We start from the raw sequence: 12435 nt of genomic DNA, 5'->3' as shown, positions 1-12435 counted from the left end.
GGCGTCATCGAAGGCGGGAAAATACGAAATGTTGTGCAGTACTAGTCATTGCTAGTACTTACAACTGCACCAACTACAAAGGAATAGAAGAGAATTAGAATACAATGAGAATAGAATTAAAATGAAAATAGACATGAATTGGAGTAAAATTTTATTAGAATTTCAATGTGTTCGCGTTACTCGCACATAAGTTTCTTATGTGCAGCCGGTAATTTTTTTCAGAGCCTTCCACGGCGGCACATCTTTTCATCTTTCTTCTTTCACTCCCTCTTTCAATCCTTCCCTCGAGGCGCGGTTGTGGTGATATTTACTGCACTCTTCCCTCCAAAACCAATTGTTTTCATTTCATTTTTTTTCCTTATTTAAACTCCCTTTATGAAGTAAACAACACCACCCTTTGAAGACTACGTATCACCGTGTCCTAATCTTCGTACCAGAAGACTGCGATCACATAAGAGAGCAATTTTCACTTGTCTATTTTTACCTGAACAAAAAAAGTGAAGCTTTTTCTTAATAGCGCCGCATTGACCACCCATCCGTTCTATTCTCGGTGTTCACTGTTCGAGGCGCGCCTTGCGTGTAAAGTGCGCGTAGAAGATTGACTTAATTTCGCCATGCCGTGCCACAACTGCTACAGTCACGCCAAAAAAGTTGGCTGTGGTTTAGCTCTGGTTAAACCTGGAGTATTGCGAAAGCAACTAAGAGAGAGAGGGGCGATGGAGAGCGCGTGGTAGCGGCGGCGGCCTCTGCAGGCTAGCTTTGCGCCGCTACTGCGCATGCGCAACTGGCGAGCGCGGCGGCGGCACCTCCGAGTCACCGCGCAGCGACAGCGGCGGCGCGCCAGCTGTGCGCCGTGTGACGTCACTGCTCCTCGCGCATGCGCAATATGGCCTTGCTTCGGCTCCGCGAAATGGCTCGGCGACTAGCGTAGTGTTGCTTTCTCAACAAAAAAAGGTTTTCGCCATATTGCACTGCAAAGAAGATGCAGCTGGTCGGAATGTTTGGCACCACTCAATTGGCAGGGCCAATTTAGAACCGGCATCGTCGACGCTGCTTTCTGAAATGAGTGACTGCGAAGCGGCCAGCACATTTCACATCAATGAACATCCTTCAAAGCCCATATTACGATTTTGTGGACCTATAGATGCCCCTGCCTTCGCATAGACGTCGGTGGAGACGAGTGTCAGGATGAAATATTCATTTAATGAGGCATCGGGCGGGAGAACCTGAGCGAACAGCAGCTCGTGAATGAGGAGCAATGATGATGGTGTCTTGTTCTTCACCTGTCGACGAAGAAGTTCCAACAATGGTGAACTATCCCTACTGAAACGTTCCATATGAGCCGGTCGTATGGAATTATGGGAATATGGAGTCCATAAGATACGGTAAAATATATGGCAATCCATATCTTCTCTGCATGGAATCCACAAGAATTCTACACAATTTTCGTACGGTTTCCATACAATGTACATGTCGTCATACAGAGTCCGCAAATTTAAATACGTGCTTCCATATAGTTCATACCGACTCCATATGCTCCACACTGACTCCATAAAATTTCCTATAGAAACGTATGGAATTATTGGACTCGTCGTATGGAAACTTTCGGTAGAGATGGTATGGTTTGTTAGAGGCACGCACTTCCCCTACATGCTTGTTGACTACCCCCTGTACTACCCGTACTACCTGCGCTACTATCGGGGAAGCGGGAGTGCTACCAGTTGTCTGGAAGCGCTACCACTGTCAGCCGTACTGCGAAAAAGAAAACAATCAACGAGAAACGATAGAGAGCGGGAGGGGAGGAAAATGAGAAGCGCAGGAAGTTGGTTCTGTTCTTAGTTAAAGGAAAGAATGAAGGAACTTTATCCGAGTTCTTAAGCACAATTGCATATGCTTGCGTAGTTTTCTTTTGTACGGATGTAGTCTCTTGTTACTGTTCTTTTTCTCTGAGCTTCATGCAGTTATTGTTGGTTCTGCAAATTGTTCTGACAATGCTCACATTAACTGGCCAACAAACTATGCTAACAGCTGATTTGTTATCGATTACATTAATCTTCACACACAGTTGTGCCTAGTTAACATGGTCACTTTGGCTCCTGATAAAAAGTGTCTATAACGCGATCCTTTCATAACAACGAACCGCGGAATAAAGTCAAATGAAAAAGAAAAAACTCTTTTATTAAGGTCTGCTTTTGCGCTTATCGGCGTGCAGTGGATTTTAAATTAGAAAAGAACTTCGAGTGCTCGAAATGCATTATCTTTGTTTCGATTTGTCTTAAGATATAGAGTGCAGTGCAACACTTACGGGCCCTTGACACTCGTGGTGACGTTGTATGGCGTGATGACGACTCTCCAACTACCGCTGTTCACATCCCACGAACAGCTAGTAAATAGCAATCTGTAGTCAGACAGCTGTCAGCAGCTGAATGCGGCTTTTATTGTAGCAAAAACTGCAGAGAGTTTTGTTCACATCCGTTCATGTAATAGGGGTGAACGGTAAAGCACGTCGGCCTCACACCATGGCAGTTTAAAGCATGAAAGCACAAAACAAAAAGGCCAATCACAGAGGCATTTGCACTTTCGCTATGCCTTTCGGCGGTGTCCTACACACAATACACTAGAAAGAAAACGTCTGGCTGTGGCAGTTTAGGCTTTATTATAACCGCTGTCCATATTAACGCGACAAAACTAATGGGTCCCAAAGGTTCTGTGCATTTCCGCCCCGCCCATTGTCCGAGCAAAACGTTTTCATAATAAAGAGGCCTCGCCATTATTCGCCATTATTCGAGTAATCCAGATTAACGGAGATCGTACAAAATAGGCACGACTGTATTCTTGCTAGCTAGAGAGTATATTTCTACGTTGTTGGTACGAAAGTTCTTCGAGGATATATTTTTACACAGGTTCTACCTGAAACATTGGTTCTTTTTTTGGCCAATTTTGAAGATGGTGCTACCATTTTTTCTCTTGTAGTGTGGGAATATCTTCATTTGTGTATGCTTTTAGGTCTTGTAGCGGATACTTGGGCCCCATTAAGCTGTCTATTCTCAGGTTTTAGTCTATGTAGACGAGCATCACTTCCCGAGAAATCATTCAGTTGAACTGAATAAATGTTATGGATTTTATGGGGTTTAACGCCCCAAAGGGACTCAGGCTATGAGGAACGCCGTAGTGGAGGATTCCAGGAATTTCGACCACCCATGGTTCTTTAACGTGAACTGACATCGTACAGTACACGGGCCTCTGAATTGGATAAAGGTGTAGAAGTGGTGAGAGACTCGTCAAAAAGTTGAACTAGTTAGCTGAATTGGCTCTCATTCTCCTAACGCTAGTTCTCTCTCGATAGTTTTAACTAGCTCTCGAAGTGCGACGTCAACTACTTAGCCACTGAGAGGCGCCGACAGAACCCTTAGTTCGTTCCCGTTGCCGTCGCATCATTACCCACTCTTTGCGGCTGCGCTTGAATCTTGTATGAGTGCATTCTTTTATTGCGAAAGCAATACTACTTGCACTTTCACGCCATTGCCGCGCCGCGGCCGGTGACCACCATCGTGCCGGGGCCGGTGACCACCATTGACCTTCATTTGACCTTGATTGCATTAGATTGGATTATATTAGATTGGATTGGACTGGATTGGGCTGGACTGGGCTGGACTGGACTGAATTGGATTAGATTACATTAGATTAGATTACATTAGATAAGATCAGATTACTCTGGATTGGATTGTGTATGAGTGGATTGGATTGGATTGATTTTGATTGGATGGATTGAATTAGATTATATTACATTAGGTTAGATTAGAGTGGAGTGGATTTGAGTGGAGTGGATTGCATGGGATTGGACTGGAATAGATTGGAATGGATTGGATTGGATTGCATGGGATTGGATTGGATTATATAACCAATGCACCACCACAAGTCTGACCACAAGCACCACCACCAGCTACACTACCAGCTGAACCATGGCGTAGCTACGGATATTGCTTTCGCAATTACCGGGCTTAACCAAGCTAAGCCACAGCGAATTTTTTTGTGTGGCCACGCTCGTCAATAACTCGTCACCCGAGAGGTGGTTGCGTCTGTTGACAACGCTGTGTGCACGCAGAATCCGAACGGTGGATGAGTTAGGCTCGCACATAACGCCACTTCAACCTCCATGCCTTTCCTGGTGTAAAGTTCTGTCCCTCAATTTCGACAACGTGTATATTTTACATTGTAACGACAATGTCAGAAAACTTGCGGGCCCAAACAGGCTCCGCGATGCGCCGAGATGCCTTTCAACTAGAAAACACGCTAAAATACTCCCACTCGAGGCGCTTTACTATCGGACAATGACATCTCAGTGCGCCAACAGAAAAAGTAATACGACCTAAAAGTAGACTTCTTCGGACGAAACGCGGACCGTATATATATATATATATATATATATATATATATATATATATATATATATATATATATATATATATATATATATATATATATATATATATATATATATATATATATATATATATATATATATATATATATATATATATATATATATATATATATATATATATATATATATATATATATATTTGGAACAGTTGGAAAGAGAGCGCTATAAAGTAGACGGAACAGCGCCTAAAAACAAGTGTTTTGTGACGTTTAGACTGGGGACCAGTCATTACTCTTGTTATGTGTTTAAGCATGTGTCAGTCTGCTTTATATAAACAGGAGCCCCAGCTAACTTCAGATAGGGTTTAAAAATATGCCGCGGCCCTCTAGGACGACGCAACCTAATGAATGTGTCTGGCTATTATATGGAGCAATTCACACTATTTTTGCATTGTGTTAAAAGCAATATTACTCGATATCAATTGAACCAACTTCGCAAGCAATGAAGATAGGCAAAAAAATTGCAAAGAGAAAGTTGCAGAACAGTCCGCAAAATGTCCGATAAAAAACTTTCTAACTTTCCATCTATCACGTATTAGCTTTTTTTTTTCGCTTTATACAGTATATGCCCTTTTCAGCACTCAAGCACTTCACGCTCTCGCAACCCATATATATATCGCGGTGTGTGCACACACACACCGGATGTTTCACCTAAGATTTCTACACAATTTTAAAAACAGGCTTTTTGAAATGGAAGACCGTTTCTTTCTGCATAGCATTGTCAGCGGTGTAATATATCAGAATACAGCTACGATGTAATAACTAGCAGGACGGTTAACTAATATTGAATAGTTAACTTTTAACTATAACTGTTAGGCTACATAATTATCGAGAGGTGTGTAGCTCACCATAAGTAATATGCATATCAATTTTTAAAATTTTGAAAACGCGGTCGCCTTCGGCTACATCGCGCCAAAATACATGTGCTTTCGAGAAACTTGCCGGCAAAGCAAACTATCCAGTGTATGTAACTCGTCGAAATAGCCGAAATTTGTTGGACCACAGCGCCGAGGATAACCGCGTTTTAAAAATTATAGAAAGTGATATGGATATTAGGATACTACTTAGGTTGGCTACACGCCTCTAAATATATAAGGAGCCTAAAACTAATAGTTAAAAGTTAACAATTCAATATTTGTTCACCAGCATGCTAGTTAGCACGCCTTAGCTGTACTATGATGTCCGCCGTGGTGGCTCAGAGGTTATGGCGCTCGACTGCTGACCCGAAAGACGCGGTTTCGATCCCGGGTGCGGCGCTGGAATTTCGATGGAGGCGAAATTCTATACGCCTCAGTGCTATGCGATGTCAGTGCACGTTAAAGTACCCCAGGTGGTCAAAATTTCCGGAGCCCTTCACTACGGCTTCCCCACAGCCTGAATCACGCTGAGACGTTAAACCCCATAAACCAACCAACCTTCGTTGCATTTGCCTACAACATTGCAGTACAAAGAACAACCCGCTTCTCCCCGTTTTTTGTTGTGTATGGCCACGCACCTACCTTCACCCTCGAAGCGTCTTTCTATTCTTCTCCCACAACCTCTTCGGCACTCTCCCGTGATGAATTTCCTTCCCGTCTTGCCCATTGCCGTAGCATTGCCCGCCTGAATACTGACGCCTGCGAAGCCTCACGGAAAAACAGATATAACTTAAACCACAGTGTTGTGTGTTCTTTTTCTGGCAATGAAGTACTGCAATGGAGTCCAGTACGTTCCCCGGATTGTGCGAAAAATTCTTCAGCCGCTATATTCGTCCGTACACTGTATTCGAACAAACGTCCCCTATGAACTGTTGCGTTGCCCCTGCCCATCGTGTAAATGACCGTTCTTGCCGCGGTGCAGAGATCGTCCATGTTTCGCACTTAAAGCCCTTCGAACGTCGTTCTACTTTGCTGTAACTTGAGCCCAGGACGGTCGCTTTCGTCCGTCGGGGAAGAAACTGTAAGAACAGTGTCGGAAATTCGTCTCCATCTGTAAATATTCACCATCATCGCTCATCTACGTCTTCGGAGAAGTGGGTGCCATACTTGCGAGTGGCAATAATGCTCGCTCAGCCCTCAGCTTCCGAATTCGAAAGGTAGTTTATATCAAACGTAGGAAAAATTAAGAATTAGTTCATTAAATGTGTTATCTAAGCAAATATGTTCAGTGAAGAATTACAAAGCGAACAATACTTTAAATTTGCCTACAGTCTGGAAGCCATAAAAATTATTTGTGTGAGCTGCATCAAAACGCTGATCGCGTGCGTTTAAACGTCTCCAGATTTTTGGTAGACTATTGTCCAAGCTACTGAGTGTGACTTGAGTTCTAAAAAAAGAAGGAAAAAGGATCGTAAGAGTGAATACGAAAACAGTAAAAGTGCTCCGTGGGGCTGTTAGTATGCAGGGTGGTAGGTCGTTGCACTTCGATGATTTGTTTGGCTTCTATGTATTTATTGAGTATGCTAGGCCGTAAACGTCATTCGTCTGTACAGTGACAAAAAAAATAATGGCCATTACACCTGTAATGCGGATGTTCAGCACTTTTGCAGTTTTGCAATCGTTGCATTTGCCATGTGTGACGATGTGATGATTGATTTTTGTTTGAGGATGGCCAGCGGCTATGCGCTCGTGGTGTTCACATGCTCCCCGTGGTGGGGTGCTTCGCACGCGATGCCATCCTGTCCTGCAGTCACGCTTCATTGCACGCACGCTCGTTCTTTATCTACGATGTTTACGCCGAGACGCATCGTATTAACCGCTAGATCTATGAAACCTCCTGTGATTACTTCAGGCGCACCGTTTAAGCACGATGTTCTTCTCGGCGAGTTGAGTAACGGAGAGAAAGAGCGGACTTGCACTAAACTCGAAAGTAATCGCTTAATTGAGTGAATTTGCCTCCCCCCTCCCACCCTTAACGAAATGAAAGAAAAGCACACGAATTTGCGTAACTCCGGATTATAATGACCACGGCTCTCGGCTCCCTATTTAAGCCTGATTCGGAATTTTCTACAGGCAGATAACCTGCTCACATTACGATGAACCGGCCGCGTAGAATCACGGTTATTTCTTACAAAATCTAGTAGCGTTTATCGCCAGGATGTACACGGTAGTCATTGGCAGTGGCGAACGGAACGTGGTAACGCCGCGCACGTGGGGCGGTGATGAAAGAAACTCGACACTGTCGCATCGCGGCCCTCTGACTGACACTCTTCTAAAACGATAGCCTAATGGCGTGCACTGTTTGGGTTTAGGGTCGTGCGTCGTAAAGGACATAACGGACAGTGTAAGCAATAAATATTCGTCGCATTAAAAGCTTTGGGACCACTGCGGCTACGCGCTTTGGAGCAATGCGAAAGCAAAACGTCCACATACTATATCGACGTCTGGGGCTGTTCTGAATTAACTAATTACACCTCACCGACCGAATTTTTCCCACAGCAACATTTTATCACACACTATCTGTCATAATCACACTTTCACACATTTATCCTCAGAGAACGACGTAATCTCGGGGACAAAATTTGCGGACACGTTTTCTGCTGAGCCATATAAGGCTGTCACATTAAAATAAACGTGACAATTGATACTAAGTTCGGGAAAAAGAGGCAATGAGAAGGACGAAACAAGACAACACAGGGGCTGGAGCGCTATTTTGCTTACTTAAACATCATGCACTTACTAGACCACCAGAACACCGTTTTGGGACAATTGATATATATTTACACTATAAATACAGCGAAGCTAAAATAATGGCATAGTAATTACTCATTACTCACATTTCTACAATTCAGAGAGAAATGTCATAATTTTTATAATGCCAAGCAGAAATTTTATAATACGCAGCCGGTTAACCTGATGTCTTTTGTTCATTTACTGCAACGCAAAAAAAAAAATAGAAAGAGAAATAGACTCTTACCTCAGAGTGCTGAAGATTACGTCGGTGGGCTCCATTTCAATGCGGACGCTTTCGACAAACCGCATCTTGACTCTTTCAATGGGCGGCGGGTAGCTCACTCGTCGTTAGAGCACAAAACCAGGCAATTTCAGCGACCGCTAGAGTTACTTGAAGGGTTGTGGCTCGTAAAATATTTCAAGTTGCTCGTTTCCATTGTCGCCCATAGCGGATCTCGTGAAACGGGCTCGGCGTTTTCAATTAATCATCGCCTGAAACAACCGCAATTAATTTGTCTGCCAGCCCCTCCTCTTCCGACGCTCGTCGCAACGGCAGAAACGGAGTCGTCCGCGAACAATGGTCTCTTCACTGTTCCCTTCACCAAAGAACATATCTCCGCTGCACACAGCGCCGGTACTTTTCCCCCGTTGAAGAATGCCGTCGCTCGAGGCAGCGTCTGCAGCGGGCGCTCGGTGGCCGCGGTGAGCGCGGAAAGCGCTGACGAAATACGAGCTGCGTCACGCGCAGGGCGATATGGATCCCCCGAGAAAAAGCGGCGGCGAAGCGAACGAGACCGCTCGCGGACGATGCAGTTCCGGTATGGTATACGGTGTCGACAACGCGCCGACATTTTCACCGAAACACGGCCGCGCTCCGCCAAGGAGGTGACTTTGGCGTCTCTCATAGAGTTTCTAAATATTGCTTAAAGGAGAAACCTGGCGCCACCGTCTATGTGAGTTTCTTAAAGAGCACTTCGTCCACTAAGGAAATGTCAGGAAGACGAGGTTTCGTGTTTGGCTTGGCTAGGGTTAGGCTGAAAAAATTTGCTGTGGTTTAGCTCTGGTTAAACTTGGTAGAGTAACGAGAGGTACATACCCCTGGCTACGCTTACGTTTCGCTTGAAAATAAGACACACGGTTTACGTAACGGCTTGAACTTTATTTTTATACTAATGAAGACGCTCCGGTGGTCAGTAAAGTAGTGAGACTTGCGCACAAGTGACGAGGTGGGCGGAGTCTGATTCGCCGTCAGCGCAGCGGCGAGGCGCGCAGCGCGCACACCAGCTGCGTGTTCTGACGTCACTTCGCGCATGCGCACAGCTGGCGGAGCCACGCTGACCTCGCGAAGCGGCTAGCGTAGTATAGCTCTCGCTACAAAAAGCGTGGAGTGTGCGTCCAAACTGGTAGTTGCACCACCTTGTACTCCTCTGTGCGCGGATTATGCTACTTCAATACTGAGTTTTTTACTTCTTCAATAGATTTAACGCTAGTGAAAGTTCGGTGTTAGTCTGGTAGGGAAACTTTCTAGGCATTCCTTCCAGGTCTGCCTCGAGAAGAGTCGTATTTTGGCGCCTGAATCCGCGTTTTATGCCCAACAATAGCCAAGCCAAGTAAAAAACCTCGTCTTCCCGGCATTCCTGCGCCTCTCCATGGTGGATGAAGTGTAGCGCTGCCAGTTTTCCCTCTAGTTAAGAAACTCCATAGCTTAGCTAGCCTTATTTGCAATGAGCTAAGAAGAAATGAATCGGTCTCATTTAGAGAATTTTAATATTTTGACCTCTCGTTTCTAGATCGTAATTTGAGAAATTATCCTGAAATTCATCACCCTCCTGAAAACGGCCGTTGAAAGAGGTCTAAGATGATTAGTTGAACGAATACACACCTCTGCAATAAGCATTGGATGCTCATAAATTTTATTGCGATGTTTTCAGCTTTGTGCGCTCGAAAACTATCTTCCTCAGCCTTCCACAATATTTTTCACAACTAATTTATGTCGCATGGATGTATAGATTGGTGGTAGTCGTTTCATTGGGAGGGTATTGCACACAAGTTGACAGCTGATACTTGAGTTCATTTTAGTGTTCTAGCACTGGCTGCGGTTTCCAAATAACAAAGCACTGTATATGAACCTACTAGGCTCTATAGCATATAGAGTGAATAAAAAGCCTCAACATTCATTTAGATAACTTTGCAGAGCTACAGCCTACCCCTAGCCCTCGTGAGGACACCCTTTCTGGGAGTATACAGGGTGTTTCACCTAAGACTTTCTGCAATTTTTAAAAATAAGCTATTTGAATTAGATGCGCGCTTTTTCTGGCATAGCATTGTCAGTGGTGTAGTACATCATAATTCAACTAAGACGTGCTAACTAGCAGGCTTGTTAACCAATATTTAATAGTTAACTTTTAAACTATTATCGTTCGGCTCGTTAATTATTGAGAAGCATGTAGCCCACCGTAAGTAATGTCCATATCCGTTTTTAGAATTTCGAGAGCACGATTATCCTCGGCGCTGTGGCCCAACAAATTTTGGCTATTTAGACGAGTTAGATTCACTGGAGAGGTTGCTTTGCCTGCAAGCTTCTCAAACCGCATGTATTTTGGCGCGATGTAGGTGAAATTTGTTGGGCCACAGCGCCGAGGATAACCGCGTTTTCGAAATTCTAAAAACTGATATGAGTATTACATACAGTGGGCTACATGCCTCTCAATAATTAAGGAGCCCAACGATAATAGTTTAAAAGTTAACTATTAAATATTGGTTAACAAGCCTGCTAGTTAGCACGTCTTAGCTGCATTATGATGTACTACACCACTGACAATGCTATGCCAGAAAAAGCGGGCATCTAATTCAAATAGCTTACTTTTAAAAATTGCAGAAAGTCTTAGGTGAAAGACCCTGTATAAGCATAGCGAAAATGATATGTTGGAATAGGTGAGTGAGGAGATTGTAAGTGTTTAGTTTATATAGTACTGCAGTATTATTAAAATATGTTATGATGTAAAATGGCATGCTGATGTATTATGCACGATTCTATAGGCGAACAGCAATTCAAATAACCCGTAAATAAAACCAATTTATTCGTACCTGAAATGTTCGCCGCAGTTGTGTGTGCTTTTTGCTCCCCCGATATCATAAATACCCAGGTGAATGAAATTGTGATTTCATCTTTTCGTATCACGTAGACTCAACCACACCTATTTCGCACCATAAGTGTCCAGGCCACGGCCGCCGTTCTTGTCTCCACTGCGCTGGAAACCCATAAACACCTCGCACACGTCTAGAAAATCGACACTACTCACTATACCTCGGAATGGACACTAATTTTATTGTTGATTCGTAGGTTCTTAGTAAACGAGAGTGGACAGACGTCTGCTGGAGGTGTCAAATATCCAATGTAAATATCGCATGGACGTCCATGTAATATTTAATGGTTTGCTGCGAGAAAATAGCCGTCAGCAGTCGCGACGTGAATGCAGCAGGTTCATCGAGTGGACTTAATTCGTTTCGCTGCCGTAAGGCAGCGCTGCATGTCCGTTTTGCGAAGGCCCTTTCTTCGCTTAGTGCCATGGCCGGCTCACCTCAACACGTGCGAGACACTGTGTAGAGCACATGAAAGACATGGTATTATCAGCCGCTCTTTTAGCTGCACAGGTAACCTCAGAGAGGGTGACTGGCGGTATATAAAAACGCCATCAAAAAATTTATGGAAGGGCACACTCTAGAAGAAATTTGATTTCCTTCCATCCAGAGGCAGGTTGCACGACATTTATAATGATGGACTGTGTAATTCACCCAGTCACAAATAGGCTGCATTCATCTCTCCAGGATATATGAAAAAACAGCGATGATTCTGTCGCTAATTTTGACTGCCTAGAGCTCAGGAGTGCAGGTGTACAATCGTATATTGCGCCCAATGTGCTGATCACTCATGTTTTCACTGGGTCAAGAATGACGAGCCTTAGAAGAACACTGACGGCAACTCAATCCAGTTTTTCAGCAAAGTCGTTTCTACGGCTTTTTCCGGGTGTGCTGGCACTTGTCTCCTCTGTCTTTGAAGTAAAGCTCATAAAAGTAGGTGTAAAGCATGGGCAGCATGCTTGTAACGCATGTAAAGCATGGACATGCGGTAGCATTAAAACCCTCATGCCGAGAAAAACTGTCCGGAGTCGGCCGTTCTTTGAAGCCTCTGAGAACCAATTGCCATCTGCCACAGCTGACAGGTGGCAAAGTGGAGAGGAAGAGAAGTCTCTCTCTCCAGATTTACGGGAGTACAAGCCCAGAGGCACTTCAAGTACCGTTGATGGCTCACTTATAATCAGCGTGTCGGTGAAGGACTAAA

The 12435-nt window shown here is 44.1% G+C and overlaps 1 protein-coding gene across 1 annotated transcript in view; it reads right to left on the bottom strand.

Moving 5' to 3' along the window:
• LOC149358704 (organic cation transporter protein-like) overlaps nucleotides 1–8779 on the bottom strand; it is a 103838-nt gene extending 95059 nt beyond the window's left edge. Inside the window, exon 1 of the mRNA XM_089567574.1 lies at nucleotides 8338–8779. Within this exon, the coding sequence (XP_089423700.1) occupies nucleotides 8338–8402 (65 nt within the window). The 5' untranslated portion in view covers nucleotides 8403–8779. The remainder of the gene's footprint in view (nucleotides 1–8337) is intronic.
• Nucleotides 8780–12435: the final 3656 nt, after the last annotated feature.

The sequence above is a fragment of the Amblyomma mixtum genome, chromosome 2 (assembly GCF_055824585.1).
Source record: "Amblyomma mixtum isolate Tamu chromosome 2, ASM5582458v1, whole genome shotgun sequence".
NCBI classification, from domain to species: Eukaryota; Metazoa; Arthropoda; class Arachnida; order Ixodida; family Ixodidae; genus Amblyomma; species Amblyomma mixtum.
Note: the sequence above shows the minus strand (reverse complement) of the source record. Positions and strands in the feature narration are given on the sequence as shown.